The sequence below is a fragment of the Pristis pectinata genome, chromosome 31 (genome assembly GCF_009764475.1).
Source record: "Pristis pectinata isolate sPriPec2 chromosome 31, sPriPec2.1.pri, whole genome shotgun sequence".
NCBI classification, from domain to species: domain Eukaryota; kingdom Metazoa; phylum Chordata; class Chondrichthyes; order Rhinopristiformes; family Pristidae; genus Pristis; species Pristis pectinata.
The window spans coordinates 5,156,627-5,169,194 of record NC_067435.1 but is presented as its reverse complement, the minus strand read 5'-3'; the positions used below and the strand labels follow the sequence as shown (position 1 = coordinate 5,169,194).

General features: G+C 45.8%; 1 protein-coding gene across 1 annotated transcript in view; it reads right to left on the bottom strand.

Annotated features, from left to right (window-relative positions):
- LOC127584861 (uncharacterized) overlaps positions 1-12,171 on the bottom strand; it is a 148,940-nt gene extending 136,769 nt beyond the window's left edge. The window contains exon 1 of the mRNA XM_052041829.1: positions 11,643-12,171. Within this exon, the coding sequence (XP_051897789.1) occupies positions 11,643-12,171 (529 nt within the window). The remainder of the gene's footprint in view (positions 1-11,642) is intronic.
- Positions 12,172-12,568: the final 397 nt, after the last annotated feature.

Genomic DNA, 12,568 nt, shown 5'->3' with positions numbered 1-12,568 from the left:
ATTTTTACAGGAAAGAAGACAATTAGAACAAAAAAACTCCATTTTAGTGCAAAGTGATCAAAGTGGTCAGTGTTGATAAACTGTAGTGTTTAGGGTCATGCCTATTGGTTCAAGAGCTGAATGGTCAAGGGTTGTTCTTGAACCTGGTGGTGTGGGACTTCAGGCTTCTGTACCTCCTGCCCGATGGCAGCTGTGAGAAGATGGCATGGCCCGGATGGTGGGGATCTTTGATGATCGATGTTGCCTTCTTGAGGCAGCGCCTCCTGTAGATACTACCAAAGGTCCTCCTGCAGTTAGGCAGAGAGAAACTGATCCTGTGTGCCCAGTCCCAGCATCTCTGTGGGAGAGTGCCCACTGGATTTGATCTTGTCATGTTTGAATCATCCACTGGAAAGCAGAGAGATCCTCTGGTCTATTTCTAGCCAGCACCTTCAGGAGATTGAGGGGAGAAAACAGCAGAGAGAGAATAAAACACAAAACACTGGAGATACTTTATGGGTCAGGCAGCATCTGTGGAGGGAAATTGTCAGTCGATGTTTTGGGTTGAGACCTTTCATCAGGACTTGAAACGTCGACTGTCTGTTTCCCTCCATTGATGCTGCCTGACCTGCTGAGTTCCTCTAGCGTTTTGTGTGTTGCTCCAGATTCCAGCAGCTGCAGTCTCTTGTGTCTGCAGAGAGGGAATAATTTTGCTGTGTTTCCGTGGTGATGCTGTTCATTATCCGTGCATGTTTGATGTAGCTGGTCAGGTTTGAAAGAATACCCACAATGGGTTTGTTTGACAACAGCTGGGGCTGCCTGAAGAGATACACAAATCCCACAAATTCTACAATTCCTTCCCTTCTCCACCAACCACAGCTCCCATCTCCACCCCACAAGTATCTGTTTCATTGGATCTGTGTGAAATCAATCAACCCATCTGGTAACTTGCCGTTCAGAATCTCCAGAGAGGAGAAAGGGATTTGGATGGGCTTCAGAGAGACAGCTGCTTGCATTACAATAACTACTATTTGAAAGGATTCCCTTCAATAGGCCACCAAAACCTCTTTGCTTTTAAATGGCCTTAATTAGTCACAGATCATTGACTTCTGCTTAGAGACATGTTAAATCTGTGCGATATATGCCCTGGGATTAATCACACAGTGCTCTGTACTACCTCCCACATGGTTTAACACTTCCAACGCCTTCCAAACCATTTCTAATTTTATTCTCACCTACCTCTTGCAATCCTTAAACTGTTCATACCCAAATTTTCCGTTTTTATTTCCCAGTCCTGGTCTTCACTGAACTTTCTTTATTAACCAGGCACCCCAATCCTATCCCAACCTTCGACTTTCCCCCTAAACTCCACCAGTCTCCCAGTTTGCTTTGTTTGTTTCTCCCATTCAACCACGTAGACGCCACGGCCAAGAAAGTGCACCAGCACCTCTACCTCCTCAGGAGGTTAAAGAAATTCAGTATGTCCCCATTGACCCACACCAGGATGCACCATTGAAAACATCCTATCCAGGTGCATCACGGCTTGGTACAGCACATGCTCTGCCCGTGACCGTAAGAAACTGCAGAGAGTTGTGGACACATTTCAGCACATCATGGAAACCAGCCTCCCCTCCATGGACTCTTGTCTACACTTCTCACTGCCTCAGTAAAGCAGCCAACATAATCAAAGACCCCACTCACCCCGGACATTCTCTCTTCTCCCCCCCTCCCATTGGGCAGAAGGTACAAAAGCCTGAAAGCACGTACCACCAGGCTCAAGGACAGCTTCTATCCCACTGTTATAAGACTATTGAACGGACCTCTTGTACAATAAAATGGACTCTTGACCTCACAATCTACCTCGTTATTGCCTTGCACCTTATTGTCTGCCTGCACTGCACTTTCTCTGTAACTTATTATATTTATATTGATTATATTCATCTATTAGTCACGTGTACATCGAAATGCATCTTTTTGCGTTACTGTGAATGTGCTGGGGGCAGCCCTCAAGTGTCGCCACTCTTCCGGCACCAACATAGCACCCCCACAGCTCCTAACCTATAAGTCTTTGGAATGTGGGAGGAAACCAGAGCACCCAGAGGAAACCCACACAGACACATGGGGAGAACGCGCAAACTCCTTACAGACAGCGGCCGGAATTGAACCCGGGTCGCTGGCGCTGTAACAGCATTATGCTAGCCACTACACTACCGTGCCGTACAGAACAACACTTTATTCAGCATTATGTTATTGCTTTTCCCTTGCAGTACCTCAATGTACTGATGTGATAAAATGACTTGTATAGATGGCATGCAAAACAGATTTTCACTGTATCTCGGTACATGTGACAATAATAAACCAATTTGCAAATCAGTTTGCCTGTTCCTAACATTGACTTCCCCAGGTGAAATACAAAGACTTCATATGGGCCCTTTCACAACCTCAGGAGTCTCAAAGCCTCTTAAGTTGCTACAGTCACTTTTTTGAAGTGTGGCTACTGTCTTAATGAGGGAGACTGGAAGACCACAAAGTAGGAAAGATAGTTCTCAGCATGCATTGCATTTCTTAATAAACTAGTTTACCTATAGATTGTTTTACTTACCGGTTCTGGGCATTGTTGGATTTCAATGTGCATTAAGAGTTAGCTACACTTAAGGATCTGGAATTACAAATGTGATGAAATGATCTGTATGGATGGCATGCAAAACAAAGCTTATCACTGTACCTCGTACATGTGACAATAATAAGCCAATTTATCAACGTAAATTTACCATTTTACATTGTATCCCCTACAGTCGGAAGGCAGCTGAGATACTTGAGTGCACGTTGCAAGAAAGAAACAAAAACTTTCATTTCTATAGAACTTTTCACTTCTCTTACATATTTCCAAATGTTTTACAGTCGATGAAGCCTTTGCTGTAATGTTGGAAGGGCTAAGATTTGGTGCAAATTGTTCACTGCTTATAAAACGCATGACATTGCCTGGCACAGTGGTGCAACAGGTAGTGTTTCTTCTGTGCACATCCAGTTATCCAGGTTCGAACCTGACCTCGGGTGCCGCCTGTGTGGAGTCTGCATGTTCTCCCTGTGATGGGTTGGCTTTCAGGTTCCACCAACAACCCAAAGACGTATGGTCTGGTGGGTTAACTGGCTCCTACAAGTTAACCCTGGAAGAGGCAAGTGCCAGGGAAATCAGAATGGACTTGTTGATCAACACACGGAACGCTGGAGGAACTCAGCAGGTCAGGCAGCATCTATGAAGAGAAATGGACAGTCGACGTTTCGGGTCAAGACCCTTCATCAGGACTGAGTCTCTCCACAGGCCTGCTGAGTTCCTCCAGCATTCTGTGTGTTGCTCCAGATTCCAGCATCTGCTGTCTCTTGTGGCTGGAAATGTTGAGCATGTGTAGGAGAATGGGTTACGGGGAAGTGGGGGGATAAGACTACGGAATCAGGCCCCTTGGACCCACCAAGACCACACTGACCATCAACCACCCACGTAGACTAATCCTGCATCAATCTCATTTTTTTATTCCCATCAACTGCCCCCAGATTCTACTCACTAGAGGCAATTTACAATGGTTGTTCTAAGGACCAGCAGCGACGCGATGGGCTGACTCGTCTCCTTCCATGTCAATAAGAAAACATGAGGCAAAAATCGACGGATATTTTCCAGAATCAGGAACGATTGCTACTCCTCGGTTGAACTGTGTTGCGTCAGTTAGTTTGGTTACTGGAACAGTCGGGTTGTCACTAATGTCCTGAGGCAGACTTTCGGACTTTCCTGCTGCCTTCTACCTATTGTAAGAGATTTAAAAATCAATTGAATTTAGACTATGACATTCCCTTCTCTGAATAAAAAGAATGCCTGATTAGCAACCAACCGATCAAATCACAGCTTTGAATGGGCAATTTCAGAGAGCGTGAATTTGTAAGTGGATCCTCAGTTAGGGCGGATGAGCATCTTCCCCCTCTGATTTAAGATCCGAATTTCAGGCATTTTAGTCATGAATTTAAGATTTAAATAAGAATTACAAGAAAGATGCAGATGCTGGAAATCTGGAGCAACAGACAAAAGAAATGCCAGAGGAACTCAGCGCATCAGGCCTGCTGAGTTCCTCCAGCATTTTCTGTGTGTTGCGTTAAACAAGAGCTTCTGGCTTCTCGAGATTGATTGGAGAAACTGGAAGTTCAAAACAGTGCAGGAAGGAAAACCAGACTGTGAATTCGGAACGGGCTCCCTGTTGCTTTAAGAGAAGCCACAGACATCACGAAGCAGCAGCGGAGGGAAGTGTTAAAATAATCAACATGCTTTTTAACTTTAACACCTCGCCAACATCCGGCCCACCCTGGTACCAGGTGGCCGTCACAATGCACCACCTTCCCCACCCCCCAACCCCCATCTCCACCTCCTCCCTCTCTCAGCCTTTATTTCCGTGAGAAAAGAAAGAGTCACAAGCGAGAGGACAAAGAGGGTGTGAAAGTGGCCAGAGAGTCTGACTGGGGGGGGGGGGGGGGGCAATGAGATATTCCAACACTACCACTGATCTCCAGCAGGTCAAATTCTGTTTTCTGCTATTCATGCCTGTTTTTATTATCGTTAAAGGCGTGAGGACGAGTTCAATGAGCAGAACACCCAGTCTGGGTGGTCAGTTACTCCTCTCCAGAACATCTCACCCCGCACCCCAGCAGATGAAGGCTGGAGAGGGGTCCCAAAAGTCATCCTCCGCTGTAACACCATGGTGTGACATTCAGCCCATTGAACCTATTCTAGCACTCCATTATACCACAGTTCTCTGAATCTTAATGGGGACACAAGAGACTGCAGATGCTAGAATCTGGGGCAAAACACAAGGTGCTGGAGGAACTCAGCGGGTCAGACAGCATCTGTGGAGGGAAATGGGTTTTGGGTCGAGACCCTTCATCTGGACTGTAAGATAGAGGGGAGATCAGAATCAGGTTTATTATCACTGATATATGTCGTGAAATTTGTTGTTTTGTGGCAGCAGTACAGTACAAGGCATAAAAATTACTTATAAGTTACCAATAAGTAAATAAGTAGTGTAAAAGAGGAATAAAGTGTTCATGGGTTCATGGACCATTCAAAAATCTGATGGCCCAGGGGAAGAAGCTATTCCTAAGATGTTGAATGTGGGTCTTCAGGCTTCTGTACCTCCTCCCCGATGGTAGTAACAAGAAGAAGGCATGTCCCGGACGGTGAGGGTCCTTAGTGATGGATGCTGCCTTCTTGAGGCACCGCCTCTTGAAGATGTCCTCGATGGCGGGGAGGGTTGTGCCTGTGATGGAGCTGGCTGAGTCTACAACCCTCTGCAGCCTCTTTTGATCCTGCGTATTGGAGCCTCCATAGCCATATAAAAAGGCAGCATAGAAAGGTGGAGGGAAGGGGCAGAGCAAGAGCTGGCAGGTGATAGGTGGTTCCAGGTGAGGCGTGTGATAGGCAGATGAGGGAGCTGAACTTAACTCTGCTTAACTGTCTTCAGTCACATAAATGTTCTGGAAACATTCTCATAAATCTTCTTTGCACTCTTTCTAGTGCAAACGTTGATGTTACGGGAACACATCATTGAAACCAGCCTTCCCTCCACGGACTCTGTCTACACTTCTTGTTGCCTTGGTAAACATAATCAAAGACCCCACTCACTCTGGGTATTCTCTCTTCTCCCCCCCTCCCATTGGGCAGAAGATACAAAAGCCTAAAAGCACATGACACCAGGCTCAAGAACAGCCTCTATCCTGCTGTTATAAGACTATTGAACGGTTCCCTACTACAATAAAATGGACTCATGAGTCACAATCTACCTCATTAGGACCTTGCACCTTATTGCCTGCCTGCACTGCACTTTCTCTGTAGCTGTAACACTTTATTCTTCACTCTGTTATTGTTTTACCTTGTACCCTGAAGGCACTGTGTAATGAATTGATCTGTATACACAGTACGCAAGGCAAATTTTTCATTGTACATGCGACAATAATAAACCAATTCTAATTCCAATTCAATCCACAATCCGTATTCCACAGAGATGAGACACAAGAGACTTCAGATGCTGGAATCTGGAGTGACACACAAGATGCTGGAGGAACTCAAGAGTCAGACATCTATGGAGGGAACCCTTCACTCGAAACATTGACTGTCCATTTTCCTCCACAGATGCTGCCTGACCCACTGAGTATCTTCTGTGTTGCTCCTTATTTCACACATCAAGTATAAAAACAGCAATGTCTGATGAAGTATTTCCAACCGGAAGTGGTCACTTTCTCTCTCCAAAGATGCGGACTGACCTGTTTTCCATTGGAAAGAATGCAAAGAAGATTTATTTTGCCAGAACTCGAGGGCCTGAGTTATAGGGAGAGGTTGGACAGGCTAGGTCTTTATTCCTTGGAGCAGAGACTGAGGGGTGACTTTTATAGAGGTGTATAAAATCATGAGGGGCATAGATAGGGTGAATGTGCTCAGTCTTTTTCCTAGGGAAAGGGAATCAAGAACTAGAGGGTACAGGTGTAAGGTGAGAGGGGAAAGGAACCTGAGGGGCAACTTCTTCTTGCAGAGATTGTGTGTATATGGAACGAGCTGCCAGAGGATGTGGTTGAGGCAGGTTGTTTTGGACAGGTACATGGATAGGAAAGATTTAGAGGGATATGGGCCAAACATGGGCAAATACAACTCGCTTAAGTGTCACCTTGGTTGGCATAGATGAGTTGGGCGGAAGAGCCTGTTTCCGTGCTGTATGACTCTGTGACTAATTCCCTGCCCCTTCCGCCCCCCCCCCCCCAGATGCTGCTCAACCTACTGAGTTCCTCCAGCAGATTGTTTGTTGCTCCAAATTCCAGCATCATGATACACATCCCAATTAATTCCTACCACCAAACCCCTCTCCCCCACTCCCACATCCTTGGAGAAATTCCAGCATCATTTCCACTCCTGGCACTCACTATTGAATCCAAGTCTCCCATGGGTGAGTGGTCGAAATCTGAGTGATGAGGCTGGGATAGACTGTAACTCAGAGACCTTAATGCTACAGATTTTGAGAGGCAGTGAGCTAGGGATGGTACGTACATGTACGTCATATCCCTAACTCACTGCCTCTCAAGTGATGGATGAGGTTTCCTTTATAGGAGTTTGACTCCAATAGTTTAATTTCAACAGTTTAACTATTGAAAGTTTAACTCCAGTTATTTTCATCTACTGAGGCTCATTAACATGAAAAGATCTCAATCAACATATACCCAACTGTATCAGTGCAAGTTCATCTCAGCCAATGGATTCAAACTCCATCAGAACACTGTAATAACCAGACTAGTTAGCCATATTATCCATGCTCGAGTTTATGCTGACTTACCCTTCCTCAACAATTGGCAAAACCCTCTGTACCCATTTTCCTCACAAACACGCCCACCTTTCCCACAAATGTACCTGTACTTTTCATAGAACATAGAACATTACAGCACAGTACAGGCCCTTCGGCCCACAATGTTGTGCTGACATTTTATCCTGCTCTAAGATCTATCTAACCCTTCCCTCTCACATAGCCCCCCATTTCTCTAGCATCCATGTGTCTAAGAATCTCTTAAATGTCCCTAATGTATCTGCCCCCACAACTTCTGCTGGCAGTGTGTTCCACGCACCCACCGCCCTCTGTGTAAAAAACTTACCTCTGACAGCCCCCTCACATCTTCCTCCAATCACCTTAAAATTATGTTCCCTCGTGTTAGCCACTGTCGGCCTGGGAAAAAGTCTCTGAATGTCCACTCGATCTATGGTTCTTATCATCTTGTACACCTCTATCAAAGTCACCTTTCATCCTCCTTCTCTCCAAAGAGAAAAGCCTGAGCTCACTCAACCTGTCCTTATTAAGACATGCTCTCCAATCCAGGCAGCACCCAAACTGCTCCCTGTGGCCAGAAATCCCATAAACTCACTGTCCTCTGGCGGAAGTATTTCTTCTGAACTTGGAGACTGGAGAGATTGCAGACACTGGAAAGCAAAATAACAAACTCTTGGAGGAACTTGGCAGGTCAAGCAGCATCTGTGGAGGCAAAGGAGTGGTTGACATTTTGGATTGAGAATCAGGGTCCTGACCCGAAACATTGACTATCTCTTTGCCTCCACAGATGCTGCCTGACCCACTGAACTTTGTCGCAACGATGGGTCTCCTGTCTGCAGCCAATCCATCAAAATTTTGAAGAGATAATAGCTATCACGAGGGGGACATAATTTTAAGGTGATTGGAGGAAGATTAAGGGGGATGTCAGGGGTAAGTTTTTTACAGAGAGCAGTGGGTGCGTGGAACGCACTGCCGGCAGACGTTGTGGGGGCAGATACATTAGGGACACTTAAGAGACTCTTAGATAGACACATGAATGATAGAGAAATGGAGGGCTATGTGGGAGAGAAGTGTTAGATAGATCTTAGAGCAGGATAAAATGTCAGCACAACATTGTGGGCCGAAGGGCCTGTACTGTGCTGCAATGTTCTATGTTCTAAAAGAAAGGAGATCTGGGCTCTCCACTCCCTCCTGATGAGGGAAGCTTACAGCTTAAACTGATCTTACATGCTCACTATTCTTGCTCATCCAGACCTGGTCTCAGTACACCCTGTGATATAACCAGACTATAATGCAGATTCAGAATCAGAATCAGAATCAGGTTTATTATCACTGACTTATATGACGTGAAATTTGTTGTTTTGCAGCAGCAGTACAGTGCAAAGACATGAAAATTACTATGTCACCAAAAAATAAATAAAATAGCGCATAAGAGGAATAATGTAGTGTTCATGGGGTCATGGACCATTCAGAAATCTGATGGTAGAGGGGAAGAAGCTGTTCCTGAATCACTGAGTGTGGGTCTTCAGGCTCCTGTACCTCCTCCCCGATGGTAGTAATGAGAAGTGGTCATGTCCTGGATGGCGAGGGTCCTTAATGATGGATGCCACCTTCTTGAGGCACCACCTCTTGAAGATGTCCTCGATGGCGGGGAGGGTTGTGCCCGTGATGGAGCTGGCTGAGTCTACAATCTTCTGCAGCCTTTTTCGATCCTACACATTGGAGCCTCCATACCAGGCGGTGATGCAACCAGTCAGAATGCTCTCCGTCGTACATCTATAGAAATTTGCAAGGGTCTTTGGTGACATACCAAATCTCCTCAAACTCCTAATGAAGTAGAGCTGCTGGCTTGCCTTCTTCATTGTGTTGTTCCCAGGATAGATCCTCTGAGATGTTGACACCCAGGAACTTGAAGTTGCTCACCCTTTCTACCGCTGACCCCTCAGTGAGGACTGGTGTGTGTTCTCCATTAACCCTCTATACTATTCCTCCAGGACAAAACCTGCCTTGCCATTTTTAGTGAATCATGTAGATCCTTTGCTCCAATACCCAATTTAAATTCTTATTTTCTACCCAATTTCAATAGATACAAAGAAACCTCCATCAATGCGTGCACTCACTTCAATCAGCACAGAGTCTACCAGAGATTCTTTCAACATACTGATCCCATTTGGCTCCCCCTCCCCCCACCCCGTAAACACAAGGAATCAGAACCATTTTATCTATTCCAATAAAACGAAGAGTCCCATTTTCAGGCAACACCCCCATCAACCAGCATCTTATTCAAGTGACTATAAAACGGCGCTTTCCTTACAATTGTGAGCGACTTATAATGGTGAGTGAACTACTTTATATAATGACCAGTTAGAACTGGAACAGTTTAGCCTAACCAGTCCGAGCCACTAATCCCCTTAATGTCATGGGTTTCAAATGCAAAGTTATCTCCAAAAAAAAGTGGGGACGTGGGTGGCGCTGAGGTTTGAAAATTAGAGGGGACACTAGCAGTGAAGGATCCTCCAACAGCAGTCATTTACATGGACACAATCCTTAGAAAGGGCAACCCACAGAGCTACAGGAACCCAGCCAACCGCCCCTCTTACAGCCAATTAACAACATAACAGGCTTACATGAGAATCAGTCCCCCAACAAATGGGCCTCATTTCACACTTAACACAATCTGTGTCCGATCTGCACAGACAAAAGAATTTCAATGATGAGGATCCTGCCTGTGGGTCTGAGGCGGTGATGTGGCTGAGAGCAATCCTTTCTGCCACTGCCAGAAACCTCTCTTTAACCCTTTTATGGAGCAAGGTTTGAGCTATTCAGTTCCCAGATCACAATCACCACCACATCCAACAGAAAACTAACAGCACTGACAGTTTCCTTTTACAAAAATAATATAAGATATTTGTTTATTATTCACATGTGCATCAAAACACATCTTTTGTGTTACTGAGAATGTGCTGGGGGCAGCCCGCAAGTGTCACAACTTGACTTGACTATAGCACCCTTAACATGGTAGAAGCACCCCACTGTGCTTCACAAAAATGTTATCAAGCAATAAATGATGTTGAAGTAGATCAAGGGGGGGAGGGGGAATCTTAAAGAATCAAGTGATCTGGATTAATGGGACCATTTGTCATTGGAAAACTGGACGTGCATCCAATTGACAATCCATTCTCCATTTACAGCAAGCGAGAGAATCCGAGGAGGTGAGACTCAGCTCAGCGAGTATGCCACAGTGCAGTGGAGCCCTGGAAGGAGGGAGAGAGATTTACAGCTGTGGGCAGGGAGGCTTCAAGCAGACCCTGGCATTGTTTTTAATTGAGACACAAGAGACTGCAGGTGTAGGAATCCGGAGCAACAAACAATCTGCTGGAGGAGCTCAGCAGGTCGAGCAGTATCCTGATGCAGGGTTTCCACCCGAAATGTTGACAATTCCTTTCCTCCCACAGATGCTGCTCGACCTGCTGAGTTCTTCCAGCAGATTGTTTGTTGCTCCATTATTTTTAACTGTTCATTTTCTCCAGATGTGGCATAACATCCATCATCAAAGATCCCCACCATCCGGGCCGTGCCATCTTCTCGCAGCTGCCATTGGGCAGGAGGTACAGAAGCCTGAAGTCCCACACCGCCAGGTTCAGGAACAGCTACTTCCCTTCAACCATTCGGTTCTTGAACCAACCAGCACAACCCTAATCACTGCCTCAGTATAGCAACACTATGACCATTTTGATCACTTTGCACTACAATGGACTTTGCTTTTTTGTTCTAATTGTGTTTTTCTTGTATAAGGTTGTGTAATTTATGTTGTTAATTTATGTTTTTCTTGTAAATGTTGTGTCTCTAATGCACGGTAGTGTAGCGGTTAGCGTAACGCTATTACAGCACCAGTGACCCGGGTTCAATTCTGGCCACTGTCTGTAAGGAGTTTGTACGTTCTCCCTGTGTCTGCGTGGGTCTCCTCCGGGTGCACCGGTTTCCTCCCATGTTCCAAAGACGTACAGGTTAGGAAGTTGTGGGCATGTATGTTGGCACCAGAAGCGTGGTGACACTTGCAGGCTGCCCCCAGAATATTCCATACAAAAAAGGTGCATTTCACTGTGTGTTTCGATGTACATGTGACTAATAAAGAAATCTTATCTCGCTTTAGCATATGTGCCTGTGATGCTGCTGCAAGTAAGTTTTTCATTGAACCTGTGCACGCATGGACTGTACGTGTGCATATGACAATAAACCCGACTTCGACTTTGACCAAATTAACCCAGCTGCCCCCTTACAACAGAATAACAAATAAAGCAATGAACCCCCTTTCCTTACTTTTACTCCGGCTTTGCTGAGAGTTTTTCCATGGAGTTTCAGAGTTGGATGTCATTCCCATCGCTCCTGCTCCATTGTGTTTTCCAGTTGCCGAGGAGCTGGCAGAGAGTTGAGCCCTGTATTTTTTAAACTCCCTCTCGGAGGCAAGATACCTGATCTGAGGGGGGTCCACGTTCGGAAGGTGCTTCAGAGACTTTGAGCCCAGGTACGCCGGGCGGAAACGTTCGACCTCCTGGAAGGGAGGGAAGGAGTGAATGGGGCCGTATCCCAGCACGCCGAACTGTGTGTGGAGGTGCAAGAGGGGCGCTGGGTACTCCACACCAGAGCTGTCAGCCTGATGATACATGGGAGCCAACGTGTATGAAGGGCTCAGAAAGGGAACCTGGCTTTTGTCCATTGTGACTGGCACTGCAAAGGTCTGTCCCTGCTGACACAGGGTGGTGGTACTGTTGGTGCTTTCGGTGGTAGATGCCAACACCATCAGTGCTGGAGGAGCCAGCGAATTCAGTAGCCCAGATGAGTTTTCCATCTTAAACCCCTAGGGATAACAGACCAGCATTAATAATTGTCTGAAAATACTGCTTCTGTTGAAAGTGCATCTCTTCAGTTTTTTCATCATATCCATTCAGAATTTAATAGAATCACTTACTTCCCAGTTTAATTTTCTAGAATTCTGCTATTTTAGCTATCTAACTCATTGTAGTTACACACATAGATAATTTCCACAGATGAACCCCTGTGAACACACACTAGCCGACTGTTGGATGCACTGGACAGTTAAGAGACACAGGAGACTGCAGATGTTGGAATCTGGATCAAAGAACAAACTGCTGGAGGACCTCAGCAGGTCGAGCAGCATCTGTGGGGGAGAGGAATTGTCGACGTTTTGCGTCGAGACCCTAATGCAGGGTTTCAACCCGAAATGT